General features: G+C 42.1%; 1 protein-coding gene across 1 annotated transcript in view; it reads right to left on the minus strand.

The window, feature by feature from the left end:
* Window position 1: 1 nt before the first annotated feature.
* The window catches only part of LOC124126385 (dynein axonemal heavy chain 5-like), a 116,072-nt gene continuing 94,393 nt past the window's right edge, over window positions 2-21,680 (minus strand). The window contains exons 80-100 of the mRNA XM_048384623.1: window positions 20,671-20,799; window positions 19,669-19,777; window positions 18,797-18,982; window positions 17,478-17,843; window positions 16,901-17,046; window positions 16,209-16,394; window positions 15,708-15,819; window positions 14,277-14,686; window positions 13,169-13,391; window positions 10,449-10,643; window positions 9,280-9,477; window positions 8,944-9,060; window positions 8,393-8,504; window positions 7,960-8,090; window positions 6,764-6,778; window positions 5,957-6,074; window positions 4,938-5,101; window positions 4,281-4,397; window positions 3,670-3,879; window positions 2,600-2,764; window positions 2-1,857 (exon numbers count right to left, since the gene is read on the minus strand). Of these exons, the coding sequence (XP_048240580.1) occupies window positions 1,531-1,857; window positions 2,600-2,764; window positions 3,670-3,879; window positions 4,281-4,397; window positions 4,938-5,101; window positions 5,957-6,074; window positions 6,764-6,778; window positions 7,960-8,090; window positions 8,393-8,504; window positions 8,944-9,060; window positions 9,280-9,477; window positions 10,449-10,643; window positions 13,169-13,391; window positions 14,277-14,686; window positions 15,708-15,819; window positions 16,209-16,394; window positions 16,901-17,046; window positions 17,478-17,843; window positions 18,797-18,982; window positions 19,669-19,777; window positions 20,671-20,799 (3,736 nt within the window). The 3' untranslated portion in view covers window positions 2-1,530. The remainder of the gene's footprint in view (window positions 1,858-2,599; window positions 2,765-3,669; window positions 3,880-4,280; window positions 4,398-4,937; window positions 5,102-5,956; window positions 6,075-6,763; window positions 6,779-7,959; window positions 8,091-8,392; window positions 8,505-8,943; window positions 9,061-9,279; window positions 9,478-10,448; window positions 10,644-13,168; window positions 13,392-14,276; window positions 14,687-15,707; window positions 15,820-16,208; window positions 16,395-16,900; window positions 17,047-17,477; window positions 17,844-18,796; window positions 18,983-19,668; window positions 19,778-20,670; window positions 20,800-21,680) is intronic.

A 21,680-nucleotide genomic window follows, 5' to 3' on the forward strand; every position in this document is an offset into this window, starting at 1 on the left:
ATGCAGACATACCGACAAACTGCATCGTCAGCTGGAATGGTTTATTCAACTTGGTTGACATGAATCACATTTCTGTGTTGTGATCAACAATGGATGATGATATGAAATAAATAATATAACAATAAAACTGTATAATAGCATGACCAACAGGGTATGCTATCCAATAGGACGCACAATCAGCACACACATCTCTAATACTGGAAACAATAGGAGCATGTACAACAGAAGGACTGGACGACCAGCTGGAGGGAGGGAGGCAGGGCTATATCACAGATCATCCTCACGCAACACTTGGTCGTAGTGACTGTATATAATTACAAATAATGCTGCAAATAGATTATTTTGGTTTTGTAAACAATATAAGAACACTTTACATGGTATGTGGGCATATTCCTGTGCATATCATTCTTTGTTAGAGGCAAAAGTGCACTGCTGAAAAACTTGCTTCATCAGCACATGGCACTGAATTGACTTCTATTCTTAAGCGTATGTATTGTGGGCGAGTGTCAAGTCTGGGCCTCAAATAAAGTTACCGTATTTGACGTAATAAGCGCCCACGGCGATATTTGCTAATATATTGGCTAGTGAACAATCCCAATTAACCTTCCAATTTATCAATGTACTAAAGGACGTATTTATTCATGTATAATACGTGTGTTATATGCATCCTTAATTATTGGAAATTAAATTCTGTTGTTTCTCACCAAAATAATATTCTAATAAGAGCCCCCTATTTCTAATTTTGAGAGCGCCCTAGGCGCTTATTATGTCAAATACGGTATGTTGAATGCATGGATCAAGAGAAATATTTACAGATAATGCACACATTTAGAATCTGCATGTAGAATCAGGGTCCAATATTTACAAAAATACTTCATTCAAACAATGCGACAATTGCTATATATACATATAATGCTGTTGATTTCATATTTTGATGTGTAGAATTTTGGCAACACAGGGTTAATTCACATCCCTAAATACTGAAATGTTGGCCTCAAGCAATCAGCTGTCACTTCAGCAACTTTCTGATAATTTCCATACACGTTCTACTGTGACATGGATGGACAGATGTTACAATGTACAAGGAGGCCTGCAGTGATCCCTGACATCAGACGTCAGACGTTAACCGAAACATTGGGCAATCCTTACCCAGGTGTCGGTAGCTACACGACTGAGTGCTACATGGGTCCACAATGAAAGGTTGTGTATATTGATACAGGACAATACAATATTGCAATATTTCATGAGATTTCATGAATAAACCTAATATTCAAATATCACAATTTACACACGAGACTGTATGTTGGAATGACGTGATTTCTTCATACATCACATAACACAAGTGAGACATTTCACCAGCGATCATTTGGACAGTTTTTGACAATTTCCGAAAAACACAGTTCCCACTGGTTAAATAGCTGCATGTTTAATTTTGGAAAATGCTCAACTCCACTTCATCCTGTGAGATCTGCTGACACTACAGCACACAGTCTGCACAGTGTTGAACCCTGGTCTAGGGTCTGTACTGGTCTAGTATGGGCGTAGGGTCGCGGACAGTCCCCGGAAGGCCCAGCGGGTGGCCTGAATCCCCTCCCTTCGGACGTCCATCTCCATGACCGGTTCCCGACTAGCGATGCGTGAGTGGTACACTGGACACTGGTAGGTTTCAGAGGCGCGGGTGGAGTCCTGTAGAATCGGCTTCTCGTTGACCGGCCAGCAGGTGACATGCACCACGGGGAGGGAGGCACAGCCGGTCCTGGGGGGCGTGTCCTGTAGCTCCCCTGTCGTCTTCTCCCACGCACATCCCCATACGTAGATGCCAAACACGAACATCCCCTCCTGAGGTGGGTCCCGCAGCTGCAACACAGCATCAAAGAAATATCAACTCCTTGTTATATGTAGTTTTGTTATACCTTATCATCTCTTGACTGTGTAGATTCATTTTATTTATTCTGCAGGTGCCCTCAGTGAATCAGTATATTTTTACACTACATTATTCCCCGGCACATCACATGCTTCAAACATTGTACCCACGAGGGGGGTCAAATCTGGGTTCTAGGAGTGAGTGAGTGATTATGGTTCAATACCACTTTGAACAGTATTTCAGCCATATTATGGCCAAATTGATGTGGGAGGTACTGACACATCTACAAACCAAACAGGACACTATCAAAGATTTCCGGCATGCCTAAGAGATGTAACTCTGCACAGCGATGTGCAGTGCCTTTGATGACCGGGCCATTCAGGAATGACAAGCCAATATTTTGACCATAAGACCCACCACCCCTCAGCTGTCCTGAATCTTGCAGAGTTTTGAATTGGAATGAGACTATAGAAACTCTATCAAATGCTTCAAACTAGCAGTACTATATGGTCACATGAAGCAGACACTGATTCCAAATCCAATGACTGTCCCAAAGTGTAAATAATTAGGGAATTGGATGTCCACAATGTCAGACAAGTATAGACCGTACTTGACAGCTGACTACTAGTCTGACTTGACCCATATTAAGTTCTGACTTGAGACAAGTACTTCATCCATCCATCCACCTTCAGATGAAGCATCACACAAAGCCACCCATCCCCTGTGTACACTTACGTGATCCTTGTCCCTGGAAGTGACTTCTGTCTGGAAGGTGAACTGCTCGAAGTTTCCTGATCTGTCGGCAGAGAACTGCTTCATGCTCTCCTGTTTGAGCAGAGCCAGAAGTCCCCGGGGGTTGAAGAACGCTCCCAGCCAGTAGGCCGGCATCTTCTCCCGACCCTACACACACGGTACATGTTAGTCTCAGCAAGTGGACTCAGGCAAGTGAAGATACATCCAAATATCATAAAACGCAACAACAGTTGTCATGGAGCTATCAGTGATGATATAATTCTATCAACACAACAAATGTGTTGGGAAACCAAAGCTGGTAGTACTTCAGAGCACCTTAATATCATGCTTTATGTCATCAAAGAGTACAATGAGTAAATTATTTCAAAAATAAAAAAAAGTATCAGTTCCAATAGTTTTCAAACATGGAATACTTAAAAATACATGCTCATCCTCTTTCACAAACAAATGACACTTACACGACAAAGACATCTGAGAGTTTTTAACTAAGAGTCAAGGAAGAAACAAACTGTTATTATGTCAAGATCTGATCATACAATCCTGTCCATGATTCAAGATGATGTTGAATTTATCAAAAGTAATTTGATAAATATTCTGAAGTTTGTTTCATTAAATCAGTACCATATACAAACTAATGTAATATTTCGTATTAGGGTGAAACAATACAGCAAGGTCATGATACGATACATATCTTGATGCATAGGTAACGATACGATACATATCGCGATACACCTATTTACGTCAAATTGTGTGGAATCTTCTTGACTATAAGTATTTCGGAGCATGTTCTTAAAAACAGTAAACACATGTTCATAGCTGCTTTTTTTATTAGTGAACTTGGAACACTAATTTCAACACATTTTGTGGTATTTAACTGACCAAATTGCTCGGGGTAATTAAAAAAGTAGTAAGTTATATATTTCAGCAAGTGTATCGTCTTGTATCGATACAGAAGAAACATATGGTGTATTGTATCGTCGCATAGACACTTATGATGCACCGGGCACTGATGGATCATTTCATCCCTATTGCGTATATTGTGATGGTCTTACCAGTGACAGGATCCTCTCGAAGTGATGACATCTGTTCTGGAGCTCCAGGAGCCACTGGCCCAATCCCCAGGTGAGGGGCGGGGCCGAGAAGCCAGCTAGCTGACACCAAGCCCGGGGGATGCGCATGTGGAACAGATCGTCGGCTATAGACAGCAGACTCTCAGTTATCTGGTCACCTAGGATACTCGCCTCAGTTGCCATCTTGATGGCCTGCAAGAATGGCATGGGTGAAGATTAATTTTAAAATTTCCTTGCTTGAATAATGACATACACATGAAAGGAGGTGTAACAGAGTAATAATCAGATTGTATAAAATAATGGACTGCAAGTTTCCACAGAGAGTAAGTTCTAGAACTTAAAGAATGAAATCATTTTCAGGGACCAACAGTTTGGCCTCAAAGGAGACCCGCACACTCTATCCAAGTTGTATTGAGAGTTCACTGCTCTTAGTCAATGAGTTAAAGAAATAATAACAAGTCTCCACATTTTGCAGGAGTTGTATCTCCATAAACATGGTCCAAAGATTCAGGAAACTGCAGAGTGCAAGGTAATCTTTGCCCCAACACCAACACCACATCACACTGGTAACACAAAGCAGATCCTGTTATTACCAGCAGCGTGGCCTTGATCTCCGTCAGCAACTTGTACATGGTCTCCAGCTCTCGCATGATGAAGTTGTTGAACGTCGTGAAGCCGCCGATCTTCTTCACTCTCTCTATGATGTACTCCTGAAGGAAGAAAAGAAAATTTGCAGGTACTTGGCATCCTTTCCTGTCCATCCAAGAAGAAAAGTAACAATTTCAATGGCAATGACAGGTGAGAGACTGCGAACAATAGGTACTTTTATTGGTGATTGGAAGGAATCTGTAGCATAAATCAAAGAAGTTCCAGGTGTCTTCAATAAATCTCAATTATTTGCAAGGTTTTGTTTAATTCTAAGTCATGTCTAAGTGGAATTAAGCACACACCATCTGGTAACCCTACCAAGTTGGATTCAAATCATTAAAAAAAACAACACTTTGAATGCAAGCCAGAATTTCATACATGTACATCAGTTTTGGACTGAGTAATTATCAATACTGGGCCAGTGTCTGTTGTAACAAGGCACAAAACAGACCTAGACAGGAACTGGTGCCAGTCAGTGTAGAATAGTCTCTCTCTATATGATCTATATGTTTTAAACTGTCTGTCAAGCAAGTCAAGATGGTCAGATACACCAATGAGAGTGTTGACTGTGATGTGTGTGTGTTGGGAGGGAGACTACCCACCTTGTTGTAGGCCTTCGGCACCTTGGAGTGCATGGTGTGACAGATCTCCCACAGTTCCACATCCTTCCTCATCTTGAAGGTGGCGTAACTGGCCGTGGAGAACACACCCTGGTCCACGATGGCAGGGTGGTTGCTCTGTACACTCACACCAGCCAGAGCAGGACCTACACAGAACATGACATTACAGGAAGCAGAACAGGCATGGTTAGAGCAGGACCTACACAGAACATGACATTACAGGAAACAGAACAGGCATGGTTAGAGCAGGACCTATACAGAACATGACATTACAGGAAACAGAACAGGCATGGTTAGAGCAGGACCTACACAGAACATGACATTACAGGAAACAGAACAGGCATGGTTAGAGCAGGACCTACACAGAACATGACATTACAGGAAACAGAACATACACAACCAGAGCAGGACCTCCTCAGAAAATGACATTATAGGACATGGATCATGACATTATAGGACACTGAACATGACATTACAGGACAGGACACGAAACATGACATTATAGGAAACAGAACATACATTGCTTCAGCAGGACCTACACAGAACATGGCAATACAGGATACAGAACATAGCAATACAGGACACAGGACATGGCATTATAGGACACGGAACATACATATGGTCAGCAAATATGATATCTTGAAACAGAAAAACAGAGCATAGACAGAGCATAGCCATATCATCACATTGTATAAATATGCCTCCTCATCACGGCCAACTGCACTATACGTGTACCACCACCATCAAGTAATGGTCTTTCATATAATCTCACAATGATATCATCCTGTTTCTGCAACTTGGATGATGTAAATGTTTTGGACATTTTCTGATAGAAGATAGCCAGGGGCCTGTGTTCATTAACGGTTCTGTGTTGAAAAAAAACAATGTATATTCCAATTAAGATCTGACCCTAAAAGAAACAGCAGTAGCTGGGTGTGGTTCTAGCATAGCCCCACCCTGACCAGCAGGCCCAGCACCCAGGCCCAGTAGTCTGTACTCACCCAGGAAGGGGCTGGGAGGCCGGGGGAACAACTTGTGTGACAGCGTCGGCGTGGACGGCATGGAATCAAACACCTTGTTGAGACGAGTGAAGACGTACTGGTCATCCCCCAGCAGAGTCTGCACAACATATACATCCATACTGTCACTACAGCTCACTGGGTGGTCACAGATAGTTCTCATCTTGACTAAAGGTTAAACAAATTCAAAATGTTCGAAAACTAATTCAGTCATTCACAGATGACTCAAATACTATTTCATATTTACTGATAGATTGCAATTCAATATTAGAATTGTAAAAGGAAATATATATTCTACTTCAAAGTAATTCAGGTTTCATTTAAACACATGCAACAAACACTAAATGACATTAATTGTCCAAATGACACAAAATCAGCAAGGATGCAGTATTGCCATGGCTGATCTAATGAAGCATACAATGTACTTTAGACAACTTATGGTTGAACACAGGGGGCTGCCCATGTCATATTCTGCTGGGGTGGAACCTGGGAATTTGTTACAAACATAGTTTGAGAAAATACCAGAAAATAATAATTTTGCCTTCAGTTTTACAAAAAGAAACAAATTGTTCACTGGGCATTATGGATGTCTTGCAAAAAATGTTTGTAAAAAATCATATATTGTTTGGCAAGGAGTCAAATAATTAATTTTTGACTACACAATTTCAGACAAAAACATCTTGAAGCGATGGCCCCAAAAATATTGTCTCAAGCAAAATATCCGACCCCCAAGAATATGAAATGGTCGGTGCCTAAGCCTGCAAGCGTAAATGAACATGCATCACCCACCAGACAGCTGTCATCCTACGCAGCATGGGAAGAAGATGGGGAAGATACAGAACAAAGCACACAGACTACAAGCTGCCTCACTAACAATATCACCATAAACAAACAACACACTATTTGTAGAATATTAAAAGCAATCTCATGAATCTGCATTTACTAGCACTGAATGTGACAGAAGCATGATTTCAGTGTTAAACTAAATCCTGAAGTAATATGATTTCCTACACACAATTTGCATCTATGAAGCATATCTATACAACAAGCCCGATTCTAACAGGATTGTAACATTTAGATCCCCTTCCGGACCAGTTGCCATGGGTTCTTTGTTTTCCTGTCAGTTATTTGTAATGTGGTCTAATACTAAAGTGAATGATTTCTTATAATTCCAGACATGAATCAAAATCAAAGTCAAGAGAATGTGTAAATGTTTCGTATAAGAAACAAAAACAAGACTATGATTGTCCAGTCACTGACCTCTCTGTGATAAGAGGTTGTTTGAAGGAAGAAGCTTTTGGAAAATTATTATTTTTTAAGGATTCGTTTTGTAAGTATGACATGTTTGTTTCAGTTACTTTCGTCAGCTTTTTTAAAATCACATCAAATGGAAGAAGTAAATACTTATAAGCAGGTCCGAATGGGGTGTTCTTCCCCTACTTTCCACCCGGAAGAGCATGGTTCTAACTGTAACATCCCCCTAGAGATGCAGGAATAAGAACATGCGTATGCTGTAATGGCATGTATCACAAGAGTAACCCTTGATGTAATTAAATCTGTAAATCCCACCGATTCGCGAAAGCCTTCCTGCCTGGATGTGTGGGACTTACCTCGTTGTTGGGGTGGAGGTGGCAGCCCTCGGGGGTGTCCAGGAAGTGAGGCTGTCCTGGATGTATGGGACTTACCTCGATGTTGGGCAGGAGATGGTAGCCCTCGGGGATGTCCAGGAAGTGAGGCTGTCTTGGATGTGTGGGACTTACCTCGATGTTGGGCAGGAGATGGTAGCCCTCGGGGGCTTCCAGGAAGTGAGGCTGTCCTGGATGTGTGGGACTTACCTCGATGTTGGGGTGGAGATGGTAGCCCTCGGGGGCTTCCAGGAAGTGAGGCTGTCCTGGATGTGTGGGACTTACCTCGATGTTGGGGTGGAGATGGCAGCCCTCGGGGGCTTCCAGGAAGTGAGGCTGTCCTGGATGTGTGGGACTTACCTCGATGTTGGGGTGGAGATGGCAGCCCTCGGGGGTGTCCAGGAAGTGGTAGTTGAGGCCGTCCAGAGCCTGGATCAGGGAGTTCAGTCTCACATTGGGGTTGAAGAACATCGTCGGCTGGCGATACTTCACTGGAAATAATTCAATCAAGACTGATTCATCCTCAGAATGTATTAGAAGAAATCCCAAATTTATCGTCTATGTTCATAAGAGCAAACTAGAATATAAGTGTCAAAAATTAAGGAGAATATTATGAATATATTATGACATTATTACCCCAGTCGATGGATCAGTGTGCATGAGATTTTCATTCTCAGCAACAAAAGCTGCCTTGTTTGCCACTAATGACTAGAAGGTCACATTATCATACCATCCTACCGGGTACCCACTCACTGCTGGGTGAACAACTTACCCCACAACGGTGTCTACTTACATCTGGCAACCTCGAAGTCCTTCTTGACTGAAGTAGGGGACACCCAGTAGTCCACCATAGCACTGAGACTCTGCTGGTCGAAGCTGTCCGTCACATAGTTGCCGTACACCACCTGGTCACACAGAACTCACAGTTACATCACCGGCAGGCACGGTGTACTCATGATGTACATAAAACAATAACACAGTACAGCACCAACCATATATAGTAGCAAGGCGCACATGTAAATATCCAGCAATATTCTCTCTGTTTTCACTTCATTTCAAGGCTGTGTGTAGATTTGTTTAGTTCACTCCAATGAATTCCCACTTATCAACAGTTGACTTTATAAATACAACTTATATAATATGAAATTCAAAATTGATTTTCGTAACACCTACCCTATATTTACATTGTGGTCCAGTTTCAAGGCTGACAAGGTCAGTGTGTCGAGGTCAAGAGAAGGTCAGAATGACAAGGTCAGCTAGACAAGGTCAGTGTGTCAAGGTCAAGACAAGATCAATGTGTCAAGGTCAAGACAAGGTCAGCTAGACACGGTCTTTGTGACTCACCTCGGCCAGGATGAACCTGATGCCAGTCCAGGACGTCATCCTCTGTGTGGGGACGCCATCTGGCCCCAGAACAAACAGCGGATCCTTGAACTCTCCAGTAGCAAAGTTTAGTGCCTCCTGTATCATAGATAGCATGTGATGAGGGACTGCTCTATATATATACTAATTTGATGTCACTGTCAACTTGGAAAATCTGTATTTATTAGAATGATCTAAATATTTAATGTAATATAGAAGCAATTTAGCCCTCTTTTGCTGATTTTTGGGGGGTAAACTGTGCAACAAGCCAACAGGATTTCACTGTACATAAGATCACAGTACAATCTTCATCTTTACCTGCAGTTCTCCAAAGCCGACATTGGCCAGATCCTGGGGTGCATTCCACCCTCCTTGACCGAACCTGGCCCTGAGCTGGACAGCAGCATGGAGGTAGCACAGGTTGTGTAGCACAGCAGGCCACTCTGGCCGGTTGGACTGCTTCAAGATGTCCGGCTCCATCCACGTGAACGACCGTACCAGACTGTCCTTCATCACCTGAAACCCAAACATGTGTCAGAGACTTACATCATTCCAAGTAGATCACACCATGTCAACTACAGGTGGGAGGAAAGCCTGATGTCATGCAGGTCTTATAGATGCTTACAACTGAAACCCACAACCATGTATGATGCTAACAAACCAAGGATCATAATCAGGAACTCAAATCCATGCAGACCTAAGGGACATAACTCTGCACAGTTGACCACGTTGACCACTGGAGTATCTGTGCCATATTATGAGTCAACCACACTCCTAACAGTTTCCATATTCAGGACGCAGAACCGACCCTTTCTCCATTTGTCTTTCCCATTGCATATTTCCCAATGACAACACAGAACAGTGAGTAAGAAAGTTTATGTTTACATCACATTTTTCATTCCTCCACAGCAGCAGGCATGAAGACATTGTACCCATGTGAGGAAATGAACCCCTTTGCCTTAACCACTCATCTACCCTCGCTACTATGATACTGAACAGACGTCTGTTCATATAATATAAAAGTTTTAAGCTTGTTCGGCACTATTTCCTTCATATCAAGGCAGCATCAACACAGAATTAGGCCTGCACTACGCCAGCAAATATCTCATCATGTCATCTGTGCAATCATCACGTCAACCAACAGGTTCTAACTGATAATTTGTCTTCCTGATCTACTTGTCCACCAAAGACCAATTCATTGTTCAGTTTCGACCGTTTCCCACGTTTCCCTCCTCCTCCAACCACCCTGATTATGTACTGGGCACAAAGTCACAAATAGACAAATTAATGATTTCACAACAAAAGCCCAAAATATGTTTGCCTCACACAAGCAAAGATCACATTCCACAAAGCTACCTTGCCGTATGACTGCAGCAAGTTCATGTCAACATTTACGACAGTTGAAGCATTGGAAGAGATCCTGGGTCTTAGTCTCATTGTGGCCTTCATGAAGATGAATCAAAGCGTCATGTTGACTATGTTCCTACCTTGGGTGTGTCGATGACGACCTTGACCGAGTTCTGGATGAGTCGGACAGGGAGCATGGAGTTGTTTGTCTGTGCGGAGATCCACAGTCGGAACTGGGAGTCGGCTTGAGCTGCAGCCGTCTCCAGCAGCATGGTCTCGATGGCGTTGAGCAGGTGGGGGGAGTTGTGGGCGTTGTGCAGCAGCACCCAGGATCCCTGCAACACAACACAAGGAGTTGTCTGGATATTCCTCACACGGTGTACACAACATTCAATACCTATCAGAGACAACTCAAAATGAAACCTTTTTCATACCAAATTTTGCCATCTATACTACAACCCTGCCCATAACGAGACTCGTCCCTGGAGAAACCTTCAAAATCAATGTGACTATATACCCCATCCATGCTACGATCTGGAGTGAAGAAGTCTCAATAAAATATGTGTCAGTCACTTTTTTTCTTCGATGCATTGTCACTTGAATAACACCAGTGCATGGAGCCATTTGTGCTGCCACAGTGCAAACCTTAGATAGCTGCCTGTAAAATATAGTGAAAAGAGGCAATGTGTTCGAACTTTAGTGAGACAATGGTCATCTGTTTGTTGTAATTTAAATCTCCAAAAAACGTTAATATTTTTAATTTACTAATCTTTGTTTTGTTAACTATAGGCACATTTCCAGCACAATTCCAGTAATACATACACCAACAAAGTTCATAGAACTGTCTCAACAAGTTTGTATCCACAAATAAGTCTCCTGTCTAGTCACATGTTATACATGTACATCCTGACTATTGGTTGTATGAGGGAGTTTGGTGTAATGCCCCTTGGATCGTATATCAGTTATATTACAGCATCACAGCATGATGGGGAGGGAAGTGATGCAGGTCTCAGACATGTACCACTTGGATGAATCCCAGGAGAATGGGTATGCTGCTGACAAACCTACAATACAGTCTGGGTGACCCTGGGATTCGAGCCATCATCATATAGGTTTCATCAGAGACCATATAATAGAGGGACGGCCCTCTAGCCTATGGGCTAAACCATCAGTGCTACGGCTTGTACTGCGCAGCCTGTCCGGAAGCGAGCAGAAACGCGTTCACTGCAGTCATCGTTGACGCCTTCTTTTCCCATGCAAAATAAATATTTTACAATACAAAATTACACTCATGTATTTCTTAACATTGTTAACATTACAACTGAGATTTGTTGGTGCCCTAAAGCATGTCGTTGTCACTGAATTTGACGACTGTGATCATGCTTTGTCTTTGTCCGAGAGAACAAAATGGCGCACATGTAAAATCGGCAAAAGTGCAGATTTTGATTTTCAATAACGGCCTCTAATTCGCAATGAAAGTCCTTGGTTACTAAGGTGTATAAAAAGGAAATATGTTAAAAATTGGCTTAGTGCCATTTACAAATTTAGGGCGGATGCGAAATTTCAGATTTGGACTCCAGAAATGGGACTAAATCTGACTTTTCCCGAAATAATTACACCACAACTCTTAATTTTCGCATGCTTTCAGACGAATGTGTTCCTATCATCGGTCCTGAATTAAATAGTTTTACATTCATCACGATTTCCCCTTTGGCTTGGTACCAAAGTTATTTAGGTACGATCGGTAGGTTTTTTGTATGATTTTTTGCGCAAGGCCATATTTTACGTCACATATTTTAAGTTAAATTACCATATAGCAGACGACATAACATGCATTTTGTCTGTGATTATCATCCGCATATATCTTTTGAAACATTATACAAAGTGACTTATATTGTATGATATTAGAATTGTTTTTGTAAGACGCGTATTGTTTTACCATTGCTTTCGCCATTTCTTCGTAAGTTTAACTTTGTTTCAGTTAGGCTTCTATCACATATCGCGCATATACTACATACTACAATACCACATATTTGTTATCTTCTGTAGATTTTGTCTGCATTAATCATGACAACATTTAATCAGTTATTTATTTTATGCCGTGTAAATATTGATTATGAGCAAAATGATCTTGGCCTAAACCCAATCATAATAATGTAAAAATGATGAAGGTACTACTTACTTTGTGTATTTACACAACAATGAAAACATCATACAAAAATAAAAATCCGTTACATGAAATATTTGTATTAGAATAGTAGTAGATTTGGTATATTTGTTTATTTATAATAGTTAACAATTGCAGCATAAAATGAGATATGTAAATTGAAATAAATGTCCCGGAAGACACACATGTTCAGCAAATAATTTAATTTGCAGCCAACTGACATGTGCTAATGAGAGATATCATACAAAAATCTTTGTAATCCGCTAAGAGACGTCCTTTTATTGGATTGTCGCTGGTCGTAGTCGGAGAAATCTCGGATAAGGGAATTAACTCTTACCCCGGATATTATGTAATATTGTTTACGTGGTTACCAGAATGGTCAGTCGTGAATGTCTGCGCATCTATTGCGCATCTGCAGCGGTACAGGGAGGTTAACAGCAGGGTGTCGGGGTGTATCAGTTACATGCAAGACCGTAGCGCTGATGGTTAGTGATAAACTGTTGGTGAGGGCCGTCCCTCTATTATATGGTCTCTGGTTTCATACATGCCCAGGAGACACATGCTGCAGTTTAGATAACTGAGCTACCCAGTGAATCTCTAGTGTAAGAAAACATATTTGATTATTACAGGATTCCACATCCATTGCGGACATGGATGTTTCTGTGAAGACAATGCTCCCGACAAATGTCTCACCTCGGCCATGCCCTTCTGGATATGTTTCTTGACCGTCCTCTCCACTGCAGGGTTGTTGTCTGTGAGGGTCACCACCTCGTAGAGACTCTGCTTCCTCACAGCAAAGTCTGTGAACAACTTGCAGGCCGTCTCCGACTCAGATGTAAACAGCAGAATGAGTGCCATCGACGGGCTGCTCTGTCTCAGCATGGTGGGGAAGTCAAAAGGGACATCACCATAGTATCTGGATTGGAGACATGGACATTAAATATCTGTATTGACCTTCATATGCTGATCTGGTCTCCCTTAGATGGTGGTCTCCCTGTTGCATTTCAAGTTGGAATATGTCGTCAGTATAATCATGCTTGCATCATGGGCAATTCTCACCAATCTCAATCTCATGATAAAGGTGATCCCAAACAATCTCAATCTCATGATGAAGGTGATCCCAAACAATCTCATGATAAAGGTGATCCCCAACAATCTCAATCTCACGATAAAGGTGATCCCCAACAATCTCAATCTCATGATAAAGGTGATCCCCAACAATCTCAATCTCATGATAAAGGTGATCCCCAACAATCCCATGATAAAGGTGATCCCCAACAATCCCATTCTCATGATAAAGGTGATCCCCAACAATCTCATGATAAAGGTGATCCCCAACAATCCCATTCTCATGAAAAAGGTGATCCCCAACAATCTCATGATAAAGGTGATCCCCCAACAATCTCAATCTCACGATAAAGGTGATCCCCAACAATCTCAATCTCATGATAAAGGTGATCCCAACAATCTCAATCTCTTGATAAAGGTGATCCCAACCAATCTCAATCTCATGATAAAGGTGATCCCCAACAATCTCATGATAAAGGTGATCCCCAACAATCCCAATCTCACGACACAGTTAAACTACAACAATCCCAACCTCACGACACAGTTGAACTACAACAATCTCAATCTCATTACAAAGCTGATCCACAACAATCTCATCATATAAGGGAAACCCAAACAACCCTTGTGTCAAGATAAAGATGATCCACAACAAATTCCTCACAAAGCTGATAATCTCCGTCCTAATCTCATGACATGACTGACCACAACAATCTCAAGACACAACACTACTCACTTCTTGCCGAGGACCTGGTTGACGAACAGCGTGGAGGCCTGGAGGATCCTGTCGCTGCGGACTGCCCGGATCACACACAGCCTCTGCATGGGCTTGTACACCTCGTCCATCTTGTCCGGCAGGGCTACGTTCTCCGGGATGTCGCTCTCACACAGGTTCCTCCACTGGGTCTCACGTCCATCCTTCGGCATACGGTCAAACATTTCCTGGAACCACTCAAAGTGCGTTGCCAGTACCTGCAGGTTGTGGAACTGCTCGTCGGTCATCCAATCGAAAGGTTTCTTGGCGGACACGATGCGGCTGTTGGTCTCCTGGGAGTAGCCCAGAGAGGACATGACAACCGAGCTGTAGTTGGGGGAGATGACGAACTCACGCTCCCCGGGACCCATCTGGTTGTGTGACTCCTCAACCTACACCAACACAGGATTACTCCTTACACATGGGTATTGAAAGTCATACACAGTAACGTTGTGAATGAGTAACTATTGCTGGACACTGAATCAGCAAAGGTGTAACTATTTACAGCAAGGAGTAAAATCATGAAACATACAACAATCTCCACAGTCATCAACATGAACATCATCATCTGCAAAACCTCAACAGCAACAGTCCATGTTTTGCTGTATCCAGATTTACTACTCCATTCTTATAACACCATCTGCTGGATTTAAAGAAAGTCTAGTGCTGGTATAAGCTGCCCACACCCACACACCCACACACCCACACACCCACACACACCCACACACCCACACACACCCACACACCCACACACCCACACACACACACACACACACACACACTTCTGAGTATACCCGGGTAGATTCTGGGAGCTCCCAGAATGTACCCCTGGGTATATTTTTGGGGACTTCCCAGAATCTACCCCCCTTTCCCAGAATCTACCCCAAGGGGGTATAATCTGGGAGTTCCCAGAATCTACCCCCATGTAGATGCTAATAAATTGTCGTACCAGTGTATTATTAGCAATGGATTCCTCATTCCACAGTGGGAACAGATATATTTTACAGTCACCTCAGTATCAATATAAGTCATCCATTCATCAAAAGAAAAGGAGTATTTGAAACTAGGAACACCAAGGAATATTCACCAAAAAACTTTAACAACAAAAATTAATTTTTAACTGAGCCACATGGAGCCATGTTTCAAAACACAATCCTAACTAGTTTGGTTTTTATTTACAATGGTATACAGCTTCAAGGGTCACATACATTTTTGATGATGTTTCACACACAGACAATATTTGAGAAATATTTCCTTGGGAGAAGCAGCAGTTTGAAATTAAGCATGAAAGTCAAGGTGTCCTTTCTTAACTGCAATGTAGAACATCCCTAGAGTCTCCACACCCAACGACCCAAGCACCCCTTTATTAACACATGCAGGTAAGATGTAAATGTATGGACGTCTTGTACATACCTCCACAGCAAGCAGCAGGGCAAAGATCTGCCTGTCTCTCTCCAGCAGTGCTCGGGCGGTGGTGGTGTAGGCGCTGTACGTCAGCTTTTCTATCACAGCCTTCACAGCAGACCTGGAGCAACACAAATGATTATTAATGTAGGGCAGCAAAGAGTTCATCCATTATACATGATGGTCAGGTAATGATCTTCACATGCAAAAACTCTTATTTGTATGCATGAATTATAACATTTTCTGACACACAATTGTCTAACATTCTGGATATTTTTGTATACACTTAGCCAAACATTGTCAATCCTGCCAAGTCAACTCTGCCAGATTAACCACAGTTTTAAAAAAACCCATCATGATTATTGACTGATGTCCCAATGTATAAACAGACAGTCAAATAAAGTATCCAACAAGCAGGAGAGACAGAATCTGTACTTCTGATTACTTCAAGCTCCTTCTTCTAAGCCTGTATAACGACAATAACATGGCAATGCTCTAGTGTACACTGACCTCTCAGAGTGGCTGATGGCGGCTTCATACAGAGCCAGATACTGCTTGAAGGAGATCTGGTAGAGAGGGTTCACCTCCCTCATGTACTGGGCAGTGTCGAAACACACAGCAGCTCGCTGTGCAATAGACCGATACCCTTCTCGGGCCTTCAGGATAGAGTCCTCACCCATCTGCACACGGCCTTGGCTACAATAATAATCATAATCATAATAGTAATAATAATGAGTCTTTAAGGAGGATAGTTCTTGAATCAGAAATGATCTGGAATCTTGTTCCACAGTACTGGTCTAACTTTGGCAAAGGTCAAAGGTGTTGGTGCATGGACATGTTTGTGTATATATACAACAGTTTGCACAACTATACAAGTTTATTGACACACAGCATACTGTATACAAGAGTTGCCCTCCCCCTGTGAAGATCCAGGTTAGAGTTTCAGCAACCCATGCTTGTCGTAAGAGGCAACTAATGGGATCAATAGTCAGGCATTCCAATTTGGATGATGCAAGTCATCGTATCCTAATGGCATAAATCAATGCTTATGATGTCAAACACTGGATTGTCTGGTCCAGACTCAATTATTTACAGACCGCCGTCATATAGCTGGAATACTGCGGCAAATGCTGCAAAATGGACCTATGTTTGACAACCATCACTGTTTACATCTACTCCTGTCAAGGTCAAGACTTCACTACCTCTCCAGGGTTTCGTCATACAGCTTCTTGAGGTCGGCCAGTCTCTTGGTGGCCTGGAGGTCATTCATGAGGCGTATGTCTGAAGACAGCTGGTTGCGCATCTGCTGCTCCAGCCGGTGTAGCTGTTCCATGTTCTCCAGCTTCTCCTGTAGGCGACAACAGTGTTTGATGCAAACATTGGTGTGGGATACTTGATAAAGCACAAATATATGATCATCATCTTGTAAATCTATTCAGAGTCTCTAGTCACTTTTTTCTACACATGCCTATGGACCTCCACACAAAAAAGAAAGCACATCCAGCAGTACTTCTCCGTAAAGAAAAATCATAATGTGCTCTTTAGAGTAATTTTCCCAAATTCTGAATCCTGATCTGTTATCTCTAGATTCTGTGGGGACATCAGATTAATATAGGTTCCCAGTTACCTATTCTTGTCTTCAATGTGTTATTTAACTTTACACTTTATACAGTCTTTCTCAAAGTCGATAAACTCTTTAACAATAACAAGCAGTGAATATCTACTAAGCACAGATAAACTGATGACCTTCAAAGGATGTCAAAGTTGATGAAGACTGACCTGTCTGAGGGCAGTCCTCTCGTTCTCCAGCCGTGACTTCTCGTGGGCCATGAAGACATCCAGGAGCTCCTCCTCCACACACTGGCGGCACTGCTGGAAGTACATGACGCTGGTGTAGGCGGCCAGCTGCTGGGGCACCTGGTGGGGCTCCACCGTCGTGTGCAGGAACAGGCGGAAGTGGGGGTCACACTCCACCTCATGGTCCTCCACAATCACCTTGAACCTGGACTTGCCGTTGATGAAGTTGGAGCTGGACTGGATGGTGTCCCGGAATCGCTGGTCCCGGGCCAGCTCCACCATGTTGCAGTCAGTGACCAGCAGCGGCGTGCCGTCCGCCAGGCAGTTCTCCAGCTGGGACCTCATCTCCTGGACACAAGTGTGGACGTAGTCATATAGGCCACGTAGTTACTACACATAGCAGTCACAATCTATTTAAGAGACACCATGTTACCAAAGTATACCATCCGAATCAGCAATTACCTAAAACGCTAATCTCTAGCTCAAATCCGTCTTTACTTAACAGTCTAGGTAAATATTTTTTCTTAGTAATTAAGAAACGCAATAGACATTTTAAAGATGTCAATAATAGCCTAAGTAGTAATAGTGTCCACTATTGTGAATCATAAGGCAAACATTTTGGAACGCTCTACCAAATATATACATGAGTATACACTTGTATAATGTGGAGGTGACCTCATTACAATACTACTAGTCACACAGTAGGAGAAATACGTCTACAATCAATTATACTTGAAGAAGAAGAAGAAGAACAACAACAACAACAACGTTTTCTTCCTTCTACCCATATAGTAGTCAGCAGAGCCCATTGGCTACACCCAGCCAAATAGGATGCACATACATTATCTCATGATAACGTAACATAGTAACCATGGTAACAACACAAAACCTCTCTGTGGGGATTCTATTTCATAATAGGTCCTTAGTACTCTATATCTCATGCTGACTCATTTGAGGATTAGATGGACACAATTTGTTCCAGCTATCAACAGCAGGTTTGCCTGGCCAGGACTCAATTATTTCCAAGAAGTTGTGGCCAAGCTGGAATATTTCTGACAGTCCCACAAAACAACATTCACTCACTTGTATTCGCAAGTAGACCAGAATATTTTGCAAGCAGACCAGAATATTTTGCAAGTAGACCAGAATATTTTCACTCATCACAAAACATCGTCAAATAGTGAAAAATAATCTTCAAAAATTGATCAAACTTAATTTAACATATAGCATGTCTGTGTCAAGTTTCATTTGCATTGAAAAGGAAGGAGTAAGTTATGAGGAGCTGTCGACTAGTGACGTACATGGTATTTGACCTCCACCAGCTCCTTGTCTGTGAAGTACAGCTGCAGCCAGTCCAGGACACGGGACGTGGGGTCGCAGATGAGGGGCCAGGCAGTGGTACTCTTCTCCTGCATCAGGAAACACGCGTTTTCCAACACGAGGCGCGTTGTCGGCAGCCCAATCATCTCCAGGTGCATCACTTCAAGCTGCAGGCAAACACACAACATTATCATCAACACTAGAAACATACTGAAAATCAACTTCAATCTTATTCAATACAAAACATCAGTAAAGTAGTTCTTCTGGAATCCCATAGCTTGAGTGAGAGGGTATGGTTTCAGGAAGCTTCTAGCAATATCTTGGTTGGAGATACCATGAATGGACCCCTGACAAACACTGACTGACGGAATTGGGTTTTACAAACATTTTTAGCAATATCTTAGCCATATCAAAAATGGGGGCACCAAGAATTGGGCTTCACACATTGTACACGGGAGGGGAATTGGCTTTCAATGTAACAAACGAACACATTAATCACCTAGCTACCGTAATGTCCCTCACTGATACACATCTGAGGATCAAAACCATGTGTTTAGTGTGACAAAAATGGCCTTATGACTTAGTAGGCTACCATACTCCATCAATAACTTGAGCGATAAATCTTCACATTCAAATAACGGGGATTAATAACAATTCCTCATCATAACATTAGTTGATATGTGAAAGTTTTTCTGACAAATAACTTCCTGTCAATGTTCCCAATGAAGTATGTCTTGAACATCTGAAACTCAACTGATACTTGAAAGGATCAGTAACAGTGGAACCCATGGTGTTGGAACTTGGCGTACACCAACAGCAACCTGTGTACTGTGACAGGCACAGATGTACTTACAGGCGTGTAGAGGAACTCGATGAGCTCCATGTTCCTGAAGAGCAGCTTGCGATGTAGAGGCAGACCATGGTGCTCACAGACCTGCATGAAGAACTCTCCCATCCGCTTCCTGCAGGAACACACACCAGCAACATTAATCTCACTCTACTGTGTGACCAATACACTATATTCAGATACCTGCAGACACTACTAATACATACGTTACCTGATATGAGTATAAGCAGTGTAGGAAGGTGATCACTTGAATCATATATTATGGAATCAAAGTACTGTGAAACCTTGTCAGACCTAAAGTCCTAAAGTTACATTGAATAAATGTAAAGTTATCCATAACTTGAGACAAAAGGTGTGCTGATAGCAGTTACTTCATCTATATCACATTTATATCACATTCCAATTCCCAGTTCACTAAATATTAAGTCTTTACTTCATCAAACAAAAAGTTCAGATAAATAGCTTCTGTCAGACACTAGTTGAAAAAGGACACAATATGAACCTTAGGTGAGTGAGTGAGTGAGTTGGGTTTACATCGCTTTCAACAGTATTCCAGTTATATCACGGCATGTCAGCTTAATGTGGGAGGAAAGCCTGAAGTGATGCAGGTCTCAGATGTTTACCACTTCGTTGAAACCCACGAGCACCGGTATGGTGCTGACATAGCTTTCTGACGTGCCCAAGGGATGCAACTCTGCACAGTGAATTAGACGACTGGGCCACCCATGCTCCCTATGAACCTTAGGAACTGAACCATGTTGAGGATTAAAAATGGTTTGTCCTGGATTAACCGCCCTCATTTCGTTTCATTTGTATGTTGCTTAGCACCACAGCTCACCAATTTTCAGCTAATTAATCGAGTCTGTACCAGATAATCCAGTCATCCATATTGTGGGCAACAATCTATGCCATTGGGGCACATTAAAGATATTAACAAGCGCTTCAAGCTAATGCATCCCAGACAACCACCCAGGTACTGCTGCCCTGCATGTCTGTGCAACAACCCACCTGGTGTCGATGTTAACAGCTCCGCCGTATGTGAGGAAGGCGGCAGCAGTGACACAGTTAGCCAGCAACAGCTCATTACAGTCGTTTTCATTCACATGTTTTCTCCACATGGACTCCTGGGTCCTCATACTGAAACAAGGCAGACATTGAGGCAGTGTAGGCTAGAAAACAGGCATTAACAAAACGTAAAACTTGATACATTTCCTTCTGCAAATCATAGGCAGGAATACTGAAACCATTTTAATTAGATAACTGAATCCATGAACACAAAGTCAATGTCATTAGTCCGCAGCACAGAGATGAAACTGCTGCAATATGGTTTAGGTAACTTTGGAATCATTTCCTCTCCTGATACCCACTGATTTACACTGATATACAGTTAAGTCTTGTTAATCTCACACTCGTTAATCTGACAATCGGCTTTATCCGACACAAATGATGGGAACCGATTAAATCAGTGTTATTTAGACCCGTTAATCCGTCTTGCACACTGACTCAGACACTCCTAATTTGCAACGAATTACAGAAATCACTCATTAATCAGTCTTGTTAATCTGACAAGCCTGTGTTTTAATGCGAGACGAATCGGCTAGTAGCTGCACATTACAATGACTGCAGAGATAAACTTGTTTAACAATAAACAATTAATGTTTCAAATAAACAAAACAGGATTAACCACATGCTTAGATTAGCTCAATCTCATTTAATTCAGATACAAGTTCTCGCTACCACTGAGGACATCCCATTACACAACCTTTCACAAACTTTGACCAACCAACGAAATGGTCAGTCGAAACAGGAAGTCGACATTAACCACTAAGAAAGGAGTTATTTGAGCTTTGCGGCACTAGTTTCAAACTGGCGACTTCCATTCCAGACTATGCTTTTAAAAGTATTTTAAATCAGTCATACAACCCTGTAGTTTTGTGAGGTTGCATGACTAGAAAACATATTCCACTAACATTGTAATGTAACAATATGAATATTACATTTTTCATTTTTTTATTACA

The sequence above is a fragment of the Haliotis rufescens genome, unplaced genomic scaffold (genome assembly GCF_023055435.1).
Source record: "Haliotis rufescens isolate VD_foot unplaced genomic scaffold, xgHalRufe1.0.p SCAF_5, whole genome shotgun sequence".
Taxonomy (NCBI): domain Eukaryota; kingdom Metazoa; phylum Mollusca; class Gastropoda; order Lepetellida; family Haliotidae; genus Haliotis; species Haliotis rufescens.